The sequence below is a fragment of the Spea bombifrons genome, chromosome 3 (genome assembly GCF_027358695.1).
Source record: "Spea bombifrons isolate aSpeBom1 chromosome 3, aSpeBom1.2.pri, whole genome shotgun sequence".
Taxonomy (NCBI): domain Eukaryota; kingdom Metazoa; phylum Chordata; class Amphibia; order Anura; family Pelobatidae; genus Spea; species Spea bombifrons.
In genome coordinates this window covers 23,946,642-23,965,679 of record NC_071089.1, presented here as the reverse complement: position 1 = coordinate 23,965,679, position 19,038 = coordinate 23,946,642, and the positions used below count along the sequence as shown (strand labels likewise).

General features: G+C 40.1%; 1 protein-coding gene across 3 annotated transcripts in view; it reads right to left on the bottom strand.

The window, feature by feature from the left end:
- The window catches only part of RALGAPA2 (Ral GTPase activating protein catalytic subunit alpha 2), a 132,745-nt gene that overhangs the window by 41,066 nt on the left and 72,641 nt on the right, over window positions 1-19,038 (bottom strand). For all 3 annotated transcript variants that reach the window (XM_053461337.1, XM_053461338.1, XM_053461339.1), the window contains 4 exons: window positions 14,851-14,974; window positions 14,397-14,552; window positions 10,993-11,151; window positions 3,057-3,184 (listed from right to left, as the gene is read on the bottom strand). In XM_053461337.1, the coding sequence (XP_053317312.1) occupies window positions 3,057-3,184; window positions 10,993-11,151; window positions 14,397-14,552; window positions 14,851-14,974 (567 nt within the window). The remainder of the gene's footprint in view (window positions 1-3,056; window positions 3,185-10,992; window positions 11,152-14,396; window positions 14,553-14,850; window positions 14,975-19,038) is intronic.

Sequence of the window (19,038 nt, the reverse complement as noted above, 5' to 3'; positions counted from 1 at the left end):
TTTTATTATCAGAACATTTATCATTTATTTATAAGGAAGAGACGATTTTCCTAGCAACCTTACATGGAGGGAAAAAAACAAACATAAAACGCTGGTCCCTGTTCTTGTGAGCTTACAATCTATTATGCATTAGAAGAAGCTAACCCCAGAGAGTTTCTCTGGGTCGGTCCACGTAACGCTTAGTTCCTTGTTTTAGAATCCCAGAAAAATCATCTATTCAATTAAATTATGCATTATACAGGGCTAGCTCAGCTCTTTCAACAGGAGAAGATCTCAGAGGTTTGCCTTCAAAAGACATAGTTTATACAGAAAGACGGAATGTTCCATCTAACCTCATGATTTAGTGAATGTCATACTTTTTACAAAGGCTTTCCCCGATGCAAAAGGTTCACGGCCCGATCTCTTATGCCAGTGTTTTTCTTCCAAAAAAAATACAATTATACATGCTAAATTAGAGACATTTCAACTTTTCCAAAATTTTGTGACACCATGATGTTCTGAAACATTGCGGATAAATATAAGGCGCCATAGACCGGTAATTTAATACCGAAAATTAATTGGCTGGTTAACAAAAACAACTATTTGCGAATCCTCATTTCTAAAATACATTGATGTTAGTAAAATAATTTGTAAAAGATCATTGGTTTCTACAGACCCCCCCCCCCCAAATATTTGCAATGAATAAGAACAAAAATAAAGCCCAGTAGCAAAATGTACTAAGGAACAACAGTGGAATTTGTCATCATGATCAGATGATTACAGTGCAGACCCTGGAGATTTTTCAATGGCTCAGCAGGTTTTTGGTCCCCATGGAAACAAAATCTCTTGCATTGTCCTCCACTCAGCTGGAGTATTGAATGTTGGGGCCTTTTGTGCATGATGAGATTTCTTCTACAACCTTCTAGCAACAGACTTCAGTGCTTCCTCCTGACTCCCTTCTAATTGAGATGCAAATGAACCTCTGCGGCTGATTACGCGAGCCTTAGAGCTTCTGACAAGTGCAGCTGGAACTAGAGTTCGCAGACGTTCCAACAAGTGACTTCAGCTGTCTTTACTTGAAAACTGCTGCCAAGGCTCTAACTGCAAGGAGTGCCAGTCCGTGGCTCTTGAGATCCTCATGAACCATGCCTAGCTAGGGGCCCGTCAACTTAAATGGAAGGATTTCATTTAACAAGTGGAGAAAGGGAAGTAAGAGAGCCTTGAAGTTGCCCTCAAAGATATGGACTCGACGTTAAATAATTCTTTACCCCCAAGCCAGGCAGAAATTACAAAGTCATAAATATATTGTAGCCACCTAACATTCTGAGCTAGATGAAGAATTTAATGTGGAAGGACTTCTGTAAAAGCCAGAGAGCTATCTTTTTCCAACAGCAAAGTTTCCTCTGACAAGAACATTTCCAACAGTCAAGTAAAATTATGATGGTTTTTCCGCATATATATGAATGGAAGGACTAATTACATGTGGTCTACAGAATGCTGAATTCTCTGTAACTAGTAAACAGCAAAATTATTTTCAAAGCTGGGTTGATAATGCTTATTCCCTAGTTATGGACCAAGATCTTTTTTAGAACGATATTTCTTTTAATAAAGTGCGGCACACTTCGCGTCATTTTGCCTTTGCAATGGAGATTTAACTTCCTCATGGGATTCCGACCATGCAATCGGGAACAGACCATGTTCCTATCCCATTTGTGATATCGCTTATATTTACAGGAAAGCAAAAAGTATAAAATTAACAATTCTTCATATAAAACTTCTAGAATACAGTTAAACCTGAAACGTGCAAATAGGAGAGTGCTTATTGAAGAATGAAGAATCTGTATAAAATATAGGCAAGCTTTGGTTCAAACCTGTCATAGATCAAACACCGGGCCCTGCGTGGCTAGTAAAGGGTAGAGCAATGTCAACTCCTTCATATGGACGAACACAAGAACGAGACTGGCTCAGTGAGCAGAGTCCGAGGTCCGGCTTGTACCTCTAGTATGAAACATGCATACATGAATCCTTTGTGTTTTAGTACATTGGGAATCTTGTAAGATAGTTGCCATTCACTAAAGCTAAGCTGGTTCATTGGATGTTTAAACATCCCATGGTTGCCTTAAATGCACTTTACAAGGTTCCAGGTGGTCACTGACCTAGTGAGTTCAGGTGGGAAGTTGGGCTGATATCGACTCAAGTTAAAATGAGTGAAAAAACATTGAATGGTGGCACTTGGCCTTTAGCTAACAGAGTCTAAGTCCAACATAAATTCATGTTCATGACAAATTCACAAAAAAAAATCAAGTATCTATGTAGATTATAGTTTATTTACATGGTGACAGTGCTACAGTGCATTTTCATGATAATATTTAATAGAAATGTTGCAGTATTTTTTGCTTCTGGGTATTCTATTAGGTTATTTTTAATCAATTCTATTAAAAGTTACATTTGAAACACCTAGGGTAGGCTCTAGACTAATTGCATATGGTTAATAGATTTTCTTATTTCTGATTTGTCTTCTGCACATTTAATCAGTTTACTTTATAACATGTTCTATGTTATACTATGCAATTTTAAAAATTAAACCTGACCAAAGTTCATACAGCTTGTACCAAGAAATCAAGCACTCTATCTTGTATATGTTACACTGGGATATTTCTCCATTTTCTAAGCTATTTTATGGGGCTATATGAAATTTGAGGGATATCAGTGTAAATATTTGGATCCTTTTTTCTCCCTTAGTGTTATTTGCTGAATTGGGATTTTTGGAAGTTATGAAAGGTTCACTCTGGGGAGTATCCTTGGCAAAAGATGTCCTTGTTTAATGTACAGGCAAATCAACAAGATGGTTTCCAACACTAACAATACGATATGCAGAGCCAGCTCTACGTTGATCTTCTTGGAAAGCATAGTTAAGCCGGTGACCTGAAATATTAAACTTACCTGCAGGGTACGTTTTCTAGAAAGACAAAATATATAAAAAATTGTTTCTTATCAGTGACAAAAAAAACTCACCAGTCTAGTATATTGTCCATGTGGATCCCATAAATAGAAAGGAAAACAATTAAAAAGGATACAAGCTCTGGTAAAGTGGTATGAGGGACTTCACAGATCTGCTGGCATTGATGCACGTTGCACGTACAAGACTCGGCAAAAGCTTCTCCGTCACGATTGCACCATCATAAAGTGGGCCAAAAAATGGCACCTGAGAACAGATGGAATTAAATGTATACGTTAGGATGGGTTTATCATGACCATTTCTACTATATTTGCAAAGCAGAAACACAATTGAAAGCATTGAACTAAGGGCATCCCAAATCCCTAAAACACATTAAAGTGACGGAAATTGGCATAAATGTTACAAATTCATTATGGGTCCAAGGCCCCCGATACTGACAACAGCATATAATCCGAGGTCTATACACTCAGTTATTTTATATCAAACAGATGTAGCTCCTCCAGATTCATACATGAACCCAGTAGTATCGCTTGATGCTATGTGCTGCAGGGTCGGTTTAACTCTCTGGAGCGCTGGAGCTGGAGTGCAGATAAACCATGTGAACACTTGTGGATACCCAATTTGTAATTGTTAAACAGTTCAAAGTATCGTATGTGTTTATCATAAAATATTTGTGTGTTGGAAATCTGAGCATCACAAGGTAAAATACTGTGGGCATGTCAGTATATTCTCATATAAGAAATGTTGAGGTGACCTTCCCTTTAAAATAGCCAGATAATGTTGAAACACAGAATTCGACAGCAGATTTGGCCCATTTAGTCATTTTTCTGCTCTAAAACCATCAAACCCTACTTGGTTGGTTGTCTCAATGAGAGCTTAAAATAGCCAATAAGTGGCAGGAAAGCCACTGAAAATAACCCCTGGAGCATTCACCAAGCCAGCGTTGGAGCTAGCTGGCAGTAAGTACACTACCGTTGAAATGTTTGGGGTCACTTAGCTGTTTTCATGGAAAAGAGGGACATTTCTAGCGGTGTAACAAATTTCGAAGGGGTTTTCTAATGATCAATTATCCTTTTAAACCTAAAACTTGAATTAGCGAACACAACTAGTGCACAGGAGTGATGGGAGTGATAAAGGGCATCTGTAAAAATCAGCCTTAGAAACAATTGTCACTTACAACATTAACGTTGTCTATTTCTGTTCCATTTGCTGTTATTTTAATGGGCAAAATTTGCTTTGCTTTATAAAAAAAAAAAAAAAAAAAAAAAGACGTTTCTAACTGACCCCAAACTTTTTGAATGATAGTGTATATCTCACACCTATAGCATGCCATACGGCTGGTGGGTGGGAAAAGCATATGTATTATATTTGGGGGGAGGGGTCTGCATAATTCAAGGGAGCCTCTGAGTATTATCTCCAACTCAGCTGGGGACACTGTACCATTTATAAACCCCCTTCCTAAGCTTCTGTCCCTCTAAAACTAGTGGGACAGAAATCCTAAGAGTTCTCCTGTGAAAAATACTTCCCTCTTCTACTTCCCATTAGGTTTTTTAGCTCTTCACTGAACTCTTTGCAGAATATCTTTACTATTATTATGTATTGATTTATATGGTTTCATCTGCGGCACTGTACAATGGGAATTCAGGAGATGGGCTCTCCAGAGTTGTAGTCTAGAGCACTAGAAGGTTGAACACTGTCCAATTACTTGCTTATAGGGTTCGATGTGGTGGTGTTTGCCAGGCCATTGCTTTCTCAGAAAATAAGAAAATCAGCTCTATGAGAAAAAAAAATGAATAGTGATACTTAAATGATGTTTAACCCCTTTAATCCTCTACGGGGGTACTTGTACGTCCTAAAAAGCATTCAATAAAGCCCTTTAGGACATATATGTATGTCCTGTCTTTCCTTTAGACAGCCTGGACTCTAAATTGACCTAGCTCTACATGTGCAAAGTATAACCCCATTCATTACCCCCAAACCCTTTAAGTATGTGGGGTATATGTCTGTAATCAGGGGATGTTGCCAAACACAAATTCAAACTTGTCATTGTTCAAGAGCGGCACCTAATGCATGCACCTAAAGCGCATAAGAAAGCTTTTTACATAATAGCACTGACAATTATTCTTGGCATTTATGGTTTCAAACAAAATAAATATTTGTTCTGAAAAAGGAGGTGTAATTTTTGTGGGGAATCTTAATGAAACCCACATACGGTAAAAATACAAGACATAACGTACCAAAACCCCCCGGAACTAAAGGGGTTAATTATTCGGCTAACCTTAAAACATTTAAATATCTACCCCATGGTGAGTATCAAGGAACATAGCTGAGACTATAACCATAATCATGTCATATTTGCTAAGGGTGGTCAGTATAACGAGGGGAGAAATGTATTACGCAAGATCAGATTTATCCTATTGTTGCTTCATCTTTCACTATTCAGAGGACTGAACGGCAAAGCAGCTGGAATGCCAGAAGCTGCTACTTCTAGAGGAGATGCTCGAATAGCTAGGTCAGAAAGCCCCTATGAAAACGAGAGGATCGATTGCCCCAGTCATGGCTGCCTGCTCTCCCTGAAGAGCCCAGCGGGGCAGATTGAGCAGGCGCTGTGTGAGAGACAAAGTGCTTCCTCTGCCTGCACTATGCTACTTTGATAAGCTCACCCAGATCCTCCAGGGATAAAACGGTCAGGTCTGACACCAGATTTGCACCATCTGTCACTTTTTTGTGTGCGTTGTGTTTGTGTGCTTATCCTTCCTAACTGACCAGCACTAGCTCCAGCACCATGAATGAGACGATATTTCATGGCTGGAAGAACTCGCTTTTGAATTATGAAATTATTATTTACACAGCTGACACTGGAGCTATACGATTGTTCTCAGGTTCAATGGAACCGCAACAGTATTTAAACCACTTTTTTATAGGTGCATTTACCCAAATAATAATTCTAGTTTTTTTCATTAAATAATTGTTTAGATTCTAGTAGATTCTATTTAGATTTACAAACTTTGTAAGTTACAATGATGTTGTCCAGGGCAGGGTTTATAAAGTCTGTAATAAATCTAATATCACCAAGCAGTATATATTGGGATCCCCATCACTATCACAATCTGATGGACAACACAATCAAAATAGCTCTTTAGTATTAAAGGCTGTGATTTACCCCAAACATCAAAAAACCTACGACTAGAGAAAATATAGCAATTAACCAGTTTACTCTCTCTCTTAGTTTCTTGAGAACTAGGTATATATCTTAGAACATAAAGAGCACGGACAGTTAAAACTGTATTTGTAAAATTATTTCAGCAATCGTTACTTGTGCATAATGTTTGGTAGTCATAGGGAGTCATAGGGACAGATATTAATATGTAGACCACGAGCACGGTTTAAGAAGAGAATTTGTAGCCACTGTGTGTTTTCTATGATTATTTTAGGGAACATTGAAAGCACAGAACACTTAAAGCAGGAGTGTCAAGTTTAGAATTTCTCTAATTAATGTTTAATCACCGATAAATTAGGCACGGATTATTCAGAAATCCTGGTGTGTCCGCAGCCCTGCTGGATTGGTGCTTGACACCTGTCACAATGTATCAGTATTAAAAACTCCCCGACAGCGCTTGAGCGATCAATACTGGATTTGGGGCAGGTTTTTTTTTTTTTAGTTGTACAAGGTTTATCTGCCCAGTAAATCATATGTTTATCTGGAGCAGACACAACTCCTCCAAAAATTGTATCTTTAGGTCTGGAATTGAACCCCGACATTCAAATAGTTAGCAGATCGGTTGAATTAACGTTATGGGACATGTGTCAACCTACATCGATTCATCAGCGCCCATAGAAATGTCACTTTTTCTGATGATAAATAAGTTGTATGTGTTAGACTCCAAATATAACTTAAAAAATAGTTCTAAGAGAATAAAGCTATCCTGATCTCAGACAAGACAAAGGAGCGATTACGGCCTGAGTCTCTAAGTCAGGAAAAATGGGCAGACTAGAAAGGCTGAATATTTTTTTTTATCCGTCAAATTCGATATATCTAAGCGCCAACAAGCAATTTATGGTCTAAGCGCCAACAAGCAATTTATGGTCTAAAGAAAACTTGTAATTTCACATATACCTTTGAGCAAAAGAGAAAATTAAAGCACTTGGCAAGCAAAAAATTCCACGGGTTTTTCTGTAAGCAAAATGTACTTGCTATTAACAAGGAAAAAACACATGTGGCTAAGCTACACCAGCCGATACAGAGATCTATGTGGTCCGTGGTGAACGGCACCGCTTAAAACGCCATCCGACGGGTAAATAATTGCGCCAAATGGCCAAGAATGAATCTCCACTGACTAGCTGAAGTCTAACGAGGCATCTGTGTCCCAGGGAAGCCGTCCTATTTCCCTGGTGGTATCCATGGACTGTGGATGGTAGCCTTTGTCCTCTACTGCAGTGGCTTTTCTGCCTATTGTTTGGAATACCCTCATACTCCAGTGACACGCGGAACGCTTTCATGCGCACACACCGTCGCCTGCTCGGATGCTTTGTTGAGCAAAGGCTGCGACACGGCCTGGGATTTTTATATTGCTTAATTAATCAAGGAGAGGAGAAAAGAAAAAAAAAAAACAGGAGATCATCTGAACTGGTGATCACGAATTCTAAAGTAAAGCAATTAAGCCTAAATCGATTTCTGTTAGCGCTGCTCCAGGTGTCCTTAGTTTAAGGCAAACAAAGAGTCTGACATTATGTATATAAAAAGCCAAATGTTGCCATGGATTCGGTAACCTGATCGAGAGGACAGGCTTTTCATTTGATTAGGGAATGTCATTTAGATACCGGGGAATGAAGGAATACGAGGACCGTGTCCCACTGCAAGCCTCCAGAATTCAGCCCCAGGTTCAGGGGCTGGTGAGCAAAAGGTCAGCACTTGCCCTGAAAATGTCGGCATTCCTGTTATTGCTTTGGAATGATTTTTGCACAGTATAGGGATGACTCTTATATGACAATAAATCAACTAGAACAAGCCCGGCTGTGGCGAAAAGACAATTCATGGCCCAGGAGAGCTATTACTACAAAGAAAGAAATGGTCATTTTGATGACCCTTGCATGCTTAATTCTAGCGAGCAGCTCATTTTCAGCCATAGACACTTGTATCATGATAAGAGAAGATAAAGTGATCTCTGCGAGAAACTTGCATCATATAAACTATTCCTGCTTTAACGGTGGCTGGAATGTACGAATGCCGTGGTGTACGTGTGTAAAACGTGGTGTAGATGCACACGGAAACATTTAAACTAAAATTGAATGCCAATATGTCAAACTTGTGGTTTTTTTTTTTTTATTTATAATCAACCCATGATATCTATGCAAGAGAATGGCTGAACCTAAGGAGATCAGTTGAACAGAGAGACATTTAACACGCCAGATGATGCGGACTACTACTCCCAGAAAGTGCAGCCAGCCTGTAGATGTGGAGCCTGGATGGCTGAGCTTATTGAAGGCTGAAGCTCATGGAAGTTGGCATGCTATAGTTTGCCTATTCCTGGGCTTTGACGCAGATGTGTTGGGTGTAATTCGCATGTGTTAAAGCACACGTGGTTTGAGGATAGGCTTCCTTACTTGTGAATTGCCTAAACTGAAAAAGTACAGTAACTGTGCAGTTACACCTGAGATAAAGCAAGGATATTGCCAGAGATAAGATTGAGGCTTTTGAAACTGATGTATCAGGCCTCCGGGTGAGAGAAAGTGTCTACTGATGGCTTCACTCACCTGTGCTCATGCAGGGAAGCCCTTTAGACATGTCTAAAGCTCCCAAGGACCGGATTTGAGAGCCGTTTCTGATTAGCTGTTTTGTATTCCTGCATGTTGCAGGCAGCGATGAGCTCCCCTAAGCCGCGATATTGCCAGGTTTTAGCGAAGAGATAACATCACTCACACCAGAGATTATGCAAATGAGACAATTACATATTCATAAGCGTTAAATGTATTGTCAGTGATGTCATTTTGTATGCTAATGAACACTTATCGCCTCATTGTAAATTCCTCTGCTATATAATAAGCTTTAATAAACACTCGAAAGCAGCCCATATCAGCAAACACTTATCTCTAAGCCTTTTTATACATCCCTCTAGGGAGGGTTCAGAAATAAGGGGCACGTTTCGGCATAAAATTCCGTAAATGTTTGGACCGCCACACGCAATAAATACAAAAGTAAAAAGGGAAAAATGGAAAAGTAAATTTTTTATAGTAAAAAATATTAAGTCGGCAAGTAACTTGCACCCTCCTCACTAGCAGGGGTACGTTCTTGCAACATGTATAGGTAAATGCTGCTGCTCTCAGGGTAACCCAACAATCTGAAGTCATGTACAGCAGCGCGAAGCACCACGTTCCCTATTTTTCTCCCCAATGCTGTGCTCGCAAAGGTCATAACATGATGCCGCGCATCCAATTATGTGAAAATCTGTCAGCATTGTGTGCTGTAACACCAAAATCCTTCAAAATATTACACAAATCCATCAGAATGATTCTAGGAGCTGATGCAAAGAAATGTGGTAATACAAACAGCCGCTGACTTGTAAATGTATTACCTCTTACCCAAATAAGTCTATGCAAAAAGCATTATTGAACAGGATTTCAAAGTACTTTAATGATTGTTGATTTCGGATCTCTCAGTACTTCATTTATCTTGTTGCCAAGGTCCTTGACAGCTGCATTACCATCTCTAGATGCATGCTTTTTGCACTTGAGAGCCGGCTTTGATCACCAAGTTTCCCAAATAGAAGAGTGCATCAATGATTTCTTTTGTCGATCTTATCCTACATGCCCATTAGATATGTGCCGGACCTTGGTGCAGCAGCATTAAATAAAAGTTCTCCATCGATCCCAATTTTAAGGTATTTGGATAGAAAACAAACACTACATAAAAATGTCTAAAATGTACAACCTGTATCTGTATCTGCCACGTAAGATCTGAGTTTCTAAACCTTAGACATGCTTTTTCGGCTGAACCATTTACTTGTTTCCTTTTTACTCCATTTAATGCAATCTTAATAAAAATAAATGCCATTGTCTTAAAGGTACTCTCCAGCCAACACACGCATTTTAATGCATATGATAGGTGCGTGGGCACTTTCAATTTTCATTTGGTCCATTATGAAGATACATGGGCTGACACTGCAGAACCCCCCAAACGCACTTGCCCCCCCCCGTGAAATGCTCTGCAGGGAATGCATTCAGCCGAATGCATCTCTCTCCATGCGATGTACTCGCCTTGAGTCAGATCCGGGCTGTTCCTGCTGAACGCTGCATGCGGTGCTCATGAGTACAATGGGAGCACCTTTCTTTGACAATGACTGGCTGCCTATGCTGTCAATCAGTGACAGGACATTGGTCTCATTGGAAGTACTTACTGCCACTGGTTGACAGCTTTAACAGCCAATCAGCGGCAAGTAATTTCAAATCATGGAGAAACAAGGGAAGCTTTCGCAGCATGGCTTTAACTTCTGTGTAAGTTCTTTGTGTTTTTTTTGTTGGTTTTTGTATATTAACGTACTTACAGAGGGTTAGGGTTACTCACGGAGTACTTTAATATGCATTCTTCTATAATAGGGGTAGAAGGGACACTATAAGCTTTCCCTTTCACTTTTTCACAGTATCATTTGCTTTTGACCCTAATCACCATATCTACTCCTCCCACTGTATAATCTCTTGCACCTTTCAACCCTTTTTGTCCCAAAACTATTTATTTTACATCTGGGTAGTTAACTTTACTTAGCTCTTGTTGACTAAACTTATTTCTTAGAACCCCTCCGATGACAAACCACAGATCAACATAAAAACCTCAACACCAGTGGAAAATAGCTTTCTTTCTTTCTTCTAGCACATACCCTACATTTTTATCTTACTAAAGCCAACCCCACCTGACTCTTCTACAGTTGCAAATCACTTGGAGTTGGAGTAATAGGAATGATTAACACTTTCAATATTTACACAGTGTGGTCACTTTCAAATATGGAAGGAAATACACAAACTGCACAGAAAACATATGTAACGTAGGTGTCTGCACTAACCTCTGGTTTCTTCATTATTTCTATAAAAAACATATGATCCTTCATAGGGTAAATTATGATTAAAACATCTCCGAAGTCTGTAGGTATAATACCCTTTCGGTAGTTCCTAGTGTGTTCCGACCACACAATGTGAACTTCATCGTTTCCCAAGTGACGGAGCTGAGAAGAAAGAAAAGGAGAATAGAATACGTTATAGAGTCTGAGATAAAAAAATGTTTTGCTTTTTTTTTATATAAATAGTGTTTGCCCATGGTTGTTCTTTCTTAATATTTTTTTTGAAGTTTTCGTTCAACATAACATCTCAATAAAAGCCTCTCTGATTCAGTTTTTCAAAATAAAGCAAACATTTTTTTTATGCAGTACGATACAATTCAATGCCATATAAGCACATGAAGGCATTTTTTCTTAGTGATGGGGTCTCCTTAAATAATGCATTTCCCTATGGAACAATGAAGTTAGGGGGTACACACTAGCAAGAGTAGGTCCTTCAGAAATGTCACGGGCTGCAAAGCAGCGCTCCGGGCTACTTTACTCTCTCCCTTTCTGAAACGACGGCCATTACACATCAGGACACTCGTAAGAGTAACAGACTAGCAGACCCGAGAGGAGAGTGCAAATGCAGTTCAGTCCCCATCAGAGGTGGCCAGGTCAGGCAGCGCAGGAACACACATGTCATTCATGTCTATGTAAAGGCTGCTGCTAATGATCATGTCTGAAGCACATCTCTCCGGCAGCAGCTTGTGCTTCAGAATGCGACTGTTGTCAACTCCAGAACAAACGCTCATTTTTCAAGTCTTAGGAAAACAACATAATAGTTTAAGTGGCTATCCATGCGCCACTCTCATTCAATAGTTGAAAAGGCCATCCAGACCCCCCCTCCTTTATCTAGCATGCCGGCTGCCGGGCAGCACGCCACTAGTGACACTGGTTATGGCACACACCTAATGGTCTGACCTCTTTTTCCTGCTAATTGCATTACATGGCCAGCTGGCTCCAGCAAGAAGTTGTCTGTTTGATTGAAGAATTCCTGCTCTTGAGTAGGCACGGCTGCTGCTTTCACTGAGAGACTCGAGCCTGACAACCTCATTGTCTTGCTGACAGTGTGCCCATCCTAAAATCTAAGTTTTATTTGTAAATTAACCGAGAAACTTCCTGCCAGAACAGCGGTGCCTGGAGACTAATAATGTGCTCCTTTCATTCCCTTTCACTCTTACTGTATCAGTGCCAATTTGTTTTTCTGCTGCCGGCCAGCCTCGGGCTATAAAAGCCTGGTAAGACATAAGTGCAATTATAGTCCTGGAGTCAAATGAATTGGACAAATCCAATAGCACAACCCTGTCCCCACTTTACAAACCCCTACAGCAGTTAGATTAGCTGCTAAAAATCTAATCTCGAAATAGCTAACAAATTTCTACAGCAAAGGAGCAAGGGTTCACTACGGGGTTGCATCCAGGTCTCTGCAAAGAAGAAATAAAGGTTCTATCACAAACGTGGCCAAATATCAAATAAATCCCTTTTAAAGAAAAAAAAATGGTGGGCTGCAATTTAGCCAGCACAAGAAGGAAGCTGTTTGTTTGATTGATTTTTATTCTGGCCGAGAGACACCGTGATAAAGAATGTTTATTCTTAATGAATACAAATCTTGGAACTGAAAAAGGCATCATCTGACTCATGGTTGCTCCGGCGGGGGAGCATCCTGCCGAAACCAAGGCATCCAATAATGTTTAAATGGCACATTGACAAGGGGGCCAAACCCTGGCTGGATTCATCAGGACGGTCATACACCGTGGTGTCGGGTAATGTGGCGGCGTGCTGCTCGTAAATCCACAACTGTCTGGCTCGAAAAGTCAAGATTTTAATCCTAGTGCATCAATCAGATGTGAACACAACACTTGGTGGATAAAGCTTACCCAGTGCCGCTTCTGATGGTTAATTATTGTTGTGTGCGAAATGCTAATTTATATATTTAAAAGGGCTTCAAAACAGGGTAAGTATTGCTTATGTGCAGAGAACAGTCAAAACCTAGGTGGAAAGAATATGATTTATGTCAAGATTGTCATAGCAAATCACTAGGAAAGTGCCAAGAAAACATAGAAGTTCTCTAAGTCTTGGGGAAAAAAATAGTAGGAACGATAACAAGGAAAATATAAGTCTAACTTTGACTTTGCTATTCACGCTAGTAGTAACTTTGTGATCTAAATAGTAGTTTTATGTCAGTGTATCTTGAGTGCAAGTACTGGGCACATTTATAAAGAGCAGTTTAGTGAAAAGTGCTAAGACATGGCCAAATACAGCAATAGGCGCCTAAGTTACTGTACTAACAGACATGTTGTTCTGCAGTTGCTGCTTAATCTGTTTAAGTTACAACTTTATACAGCCAGGTTTACATAAACTACAGCAGACCATCACACCTAGAGGTCGGTTCACCAGAGGTTGGAGATTATAACGCGGCAGCCTTGTTACACACCACAATGACTGGCTTTTTAACACAAACACAATCAAAAGATATCCACCTGAATGCTAATGAACACTTATGTATGGTTTGGACGTCACTCCCTGCAACACCGGTCAAAACCCTAACTTCCACCAGGGGGTCTCACTATCTAGTCACGCAACCCTCCCTAGTTTTCAGATGGATTTCCAAAGTGCCCCAATTGGAACATGATCTCATAAATGCCAAACATGTTCCAGCCTCTTATTTAGAAATGGTGCTCAAGTTAGTCCACGTGGCATTTTGGTCACCTAAGTGCCAGACACGTACAGGCCTTATCCAGGTGGGCTACTACCCTAAACGCAAAAAAGAGGAGATCAATTTGCATCACTGCTTCTGGCATGCTCAAGCTTTTTGGGAGAAGGTTAAAAGATCTGTAGAAACGTCGATGTTGTACACCTTCTTACTATGTCCACACACACAATAGTTCGTTCAGGCCTCTATAATGCTGCCACAACTAGGATGGCCAAGATTTAGCAGCGGTCTGTAGGACAATTGCGGATTGGACCATATGTCACCTACTTTGACACTTCGTTGAGTTACACTGCAAATACGGGTAACCTGTGTTTTGGTTTGTGTTCGTTTGACCTCATCCTTGTTATTGTTCACATTAATGAAAGATGTTCTAGACACTTTCTGCCCAGGGTTTCTGACCTGGTTTCCTGAGTCACTTTTGGAAATGCTGCCTTTGTTGATGGTTCATAGTGGCAAGAGATCTGTTCTAAAATGAAGGCGTGCATGGACCAGATTACAATCAGCAATTGCCGTCTGGTGGAGCTCGTGCTGTCATATTATGTTTGATGAAATTTTTCTCCTGCCAACTACCTGCTTTACTCAGATTTATGGACAGCACAACACTGTGCCTAAGTACACATTGCTACAGCTTAGAAATGTCAAAAGAACTGAAATGTACCTTTTTGGTGAGTGAATCATCAGAATCTGATAACATTCTTGTTGACACATGAAAAATGACTTCAACAGTAGAGGTAGCATAGTATGGTGCAGTTTGCCCTGTACTCCCATTCCGCTGCAGGCCACCCATAAACCCACAGTGAGTGGACAGATCCACCTGAATCATGAAGACAGAATGCTCATTAGGACCTACAGGTTGTGACAATGAAATAGACTATTTATGGGTTAAAAAACACAAAACCAAAACAAACAAATTTACTGACAAATAAGATGTGCCAGATGGTTTTATGGAGATGCATAAAAATATCTGGTAATTATATGTTGGCTCATGAGCAGCGAGGGCCATAGTGGTATATCGTCATTTGCTCTACTGGGTAAAAATTGAATTATTAAACATAAAGAGAGATAATCATTATGGGAAATGCACTCTTGATTATCAAAGCAATGTTAATTACCTCCCATCCAAGTCCACCTACAAAATCCTCGTAGGCTTTGCTTCCACCACTGTTTGAGAGGATTGAGCACTTATCCTCTTGTCCTTCAGCAATGTAAAATACAGCAATCTTGTGGGTTTCCCGGCTGTATAAAAGTAAAGAGCAATTCATTTAAAACAGAAGAAAAAGGTACAAGGTAAACATGTGAATTTGGCATATACTTTACCCCCGGACGGGAATCTTACTACACATAAACGGAGAGATCAATTCACCCTGCCCTCGCAGGGAGCTCCGCAGTCACAGCTAAACTGCGTATGTGTAATTAGGTGAACTGGGAAGTCAGGGACACAAATAGCTTAAGTACTTGTTATTCAGAGTGTAAACAGTCTAAAATACAAAAACAGACATTCGGAAGGAAAATTACTTCATGGGGTTAAGGTTGACATAACGTTACATTATAATGGAAAATCTCAATTATGTGCGATTCTCAGAAAAACACACGCAGACTTTTGTGTTTCAGGCAGGAATCCTAACCTCGTAACGTGCACAATCACAATAGCGTGATGTCCCAGGGTTCTCCTGTGGCCACCGACGATGGCAGAAGGTGCTTGATGAGTTTCAGCATACATATTTTACATACATATAGAAGCTCCTGGGGGCCGACATGCTCAACACTTAATGCCAGTCTTTACGTAATCCAGCAGAACTGATTTTTACATAACCATAAATGAAAATAATTACTTGAATATTTGGAATTGTGCCTTAAATTGCCAATTGACAAGTAGCTAAGGTAAGGTTACAACGTGAAATACTACAAGAAGGGGGATCCTAGCTGTTCTATGGATTTTCTTTAACCGATCGCTGCATGTCTTTAAAAGGCTAATGTTTGCCTTCATCAATAGACGGGCGATTAACTAAGGGGGAAGAATCCCTGCTATAATTTAATCTCCTGCCTCTTAATCTAAACTCTGATGCCTACTCGACATCTCAAAATTGATAGGAACACATCTTTATGACAATAAATTGTTGTGAGAAGAATCTTGAGGCTGGATTCAACCAAACCTTCACAGAAACATCTTTGTAAACCAACCAAGGTGGAAATTAAAACAGAGGGAGTAATATACAAAAACCCATAGTGATGCAAAGTTTAAAAACTAGTGTTATCCCCATAGCTACCAATGGTATGGTCCAATCAGCAACCGGTCCTTCCTTATGAAGGACCAACCTTCTAAGTTTTATACAGGGCTGGTTGAGGGTCTCTTTCTAGAGGATCCTGCCAGTGTTGGCGCTTAATAATATCTCGTATACAAAGGAAACATCATTCAGAATAACACGAAGAAGAAAAGTGGCAACTGTAACTCAAAAATAAATTAATCCTGTTAGGAAGGCCAGACTTTTATAGGTTAATTTTGTGGGGAAACGTAGATTTCAATGCACTTGCGGTCAATGAACTGGTCTGGCTTACTGCAAATATAGATCAATCATACGTCACGTCACCGTCCGCTCATTTATAGCCCAAATTCCTGAAAACACCACCACTACCGCACCGACACAAGACACCTATTCCCAGCTAGGTCACCCAGAATGAGGCTTGTCCATTAGAAACATGATTAACACACACAATTGAGTTAGGAATTATTTTAAATCATTTTAGTGAAACGTATTATCTTCAGATTAGCCAGAAACACTTCACCATCTTCATTAGCTTCTAAAATCATTATCTTTTCAGAATTTATAATTAGTAATTACAATAGAAACTAGCACTGGAGAATGGGGCGGCCAGATGATTTAGACTACAACTGTAATCAATGGCATTTGTGTGCCGACATATTTATTTATTCATCACAGCTATATAAAAGAAAAAAGAAAGAAAAGACTCAACACATGAGAGAGTAAATCTGTTTACAGGAGTTATGAGCAAACTGAGCGCTCCGTGTTTGTAGAGGTTGCAGAACACTCTAGCACCAGACAAGTCTGCATTCACAAGACTAAAGCTGATGTTAAAGGTGTTTATCAGGGTATGAAAACGGATTTCAGCTGTAGATTGTACCTTTCAAGGTCCTACAAACTTTAATCCCTTTCTAAATACTTTTAACCTATGTTTTCTCAGAGTAAGGAATTACCCTGGGGGGGGGTGAATGTAAAAAAACAAACCGATGATGACCAAGGCAGTAAATAAGGAGCCATCAACAAATACTTAATCAATGACCCGAAAGGACAGTTGAGTGGGTAACTTTCAAAAACTATAGGCCTGCAGATATTTATCGGCATGTTTCTTATTACAGACACACACAGCCCTTCGTTTTACTTGCCAAATGCACTCTTTATCCCAATGCAAAGCTTTATTTGTGGTTCTGCAGCGCTCGAGCTTTATCACCAACGCAGCTCCTCGATATGAATGATTGAACGCAGGATAATACACAGATGGCGCAGCTGCCGGAATGGAAATATGCATTGGGTATTTGCTGCTTAGGAAATCTATTCTGAGTCACTAGCCAAACGCAATGTGCGAGCTACATCCAAGAAAGAGCCACAGGGCTTAGCGGCGCCAAATGAGCCCATATCGCATATTAATACTTCGCTCTTGAAACCGGCAAACACACACTCGCTGAAATGATTCCGTTTTTGGGACAGAGCCGATGACGAGGCTGTGATTTATCACAAACGGTGGACTGTATTCCTTTGTAGCCGTCCTGCTGCATTAGCTGACACAATGCCAAGCTATTAAAAGTCTAACAGGACCAATTAACTGTGCATGAAGAAGTTTGCTTAAATGCATTGAAAAGCGGGCAGACTGCCACAAGCTGTGAAAATGAAATAAAGCCCAGATATTAAAAAAGTTTCCATTCCCTGGCAAACTCCTTGTTGCGGCCGCTGTTTTTCAGCTGGTGTATACAAAAGGAAATCTATCTCCCTTGGCACACAATCATCATGAATAGTGCATGATGATCCTGGCGTAGGTTACAAATAATCAATCCTCCTTCTTCAGGCTGAGCGGGGTGTAGGACCAATCGCTATTTATAATAGCAAGCATTGCAGGCTTGCCTATTTGGGCCACTCTTCCCAAATTTCTAATTATATGGCGTTAATTATGAATAATAATTCTCCGCGAAGCTGGTTTATTGTATTTACACAGAGGCTTCATATAAAATGAAGAAAGGCTGTAGGCTGAGATAAAACCAATAACGCATTTCTGATTTACAGATGACGGGAGAATTTGACTTAATAACAAATCCTACCTTAAGGGCACATAAGTTATTCCGTTCACTTGTGTCCAAAACTACTCGATGGCCCGCTCGTAAGGAGACCGCTCCAATCCAGTGTTGTGGCCGTAGACAGGCCATCATAAAACACAACAATAGCAATCAGGAGAGGGAACGAACAAGCCCAAAACCTTACGACGGCGCATGTTCTGCACGTATTCAGGGACAAAACCCCTATTGTCTTTGCTTTCATGCATTAACTCTTGTGAAAGCTGTGGGCAAAGGGCCAACTGTTTTAGGATTCATTTTATGGAGCCGTGAATCTGTTTAAAATTTACTAAAGTGTTTACAATTACAATGCAAGGAACTGCTCGCATAAGGGCTATTACTGGCCAAGAAACATTCTTCATCACACTGCGCTGGTGCATATCAGGGCTCTTTGTGAGCATGCAAACAAAACTGAACAAATCTTACTAGCATTTGATTTAAAATGTAGGTATTATTTCATTGGTTTCTTGCTGCTTTCAAGATTTCTGCTTGTTTAATGACTTATAACAGCCTCGGCAGCCGCCGTGCTTTCAGCATGACTTCCCATAACTGCCTGTTTGTCCTCAAATTATTTCTATTTAATGTCTAAAGACAACTTCTCCCGCTGCTCTGGTTGAGCCAGTAGAGCATGCTATCCAGCAGCTGGTAGGAAAACTTTACTTGAATCGTCATGGACGACAACAAAAGACTTACATTAACAATAATAAATGTATGGATGACAGAGAATTACAAGGATATGAATGACACCGAGGGGAGCCTGTTGACTTGCCCTGCAGGAGTGAACCAGAATACCTTGTACAGCCCTTCAGGACCAAATCTGTCACCTGTATTTTGGTAGTAGGCAATTTATTCTGCGGCAAGGCTTGAAAGAAAAGTTGTTTCCCTTTATTTCCTCTATAAGCTTCTGGCTGCGTTTCTGCTCCACTTATTGGTTTTGTGCAATCCTACTTTTTTGTGA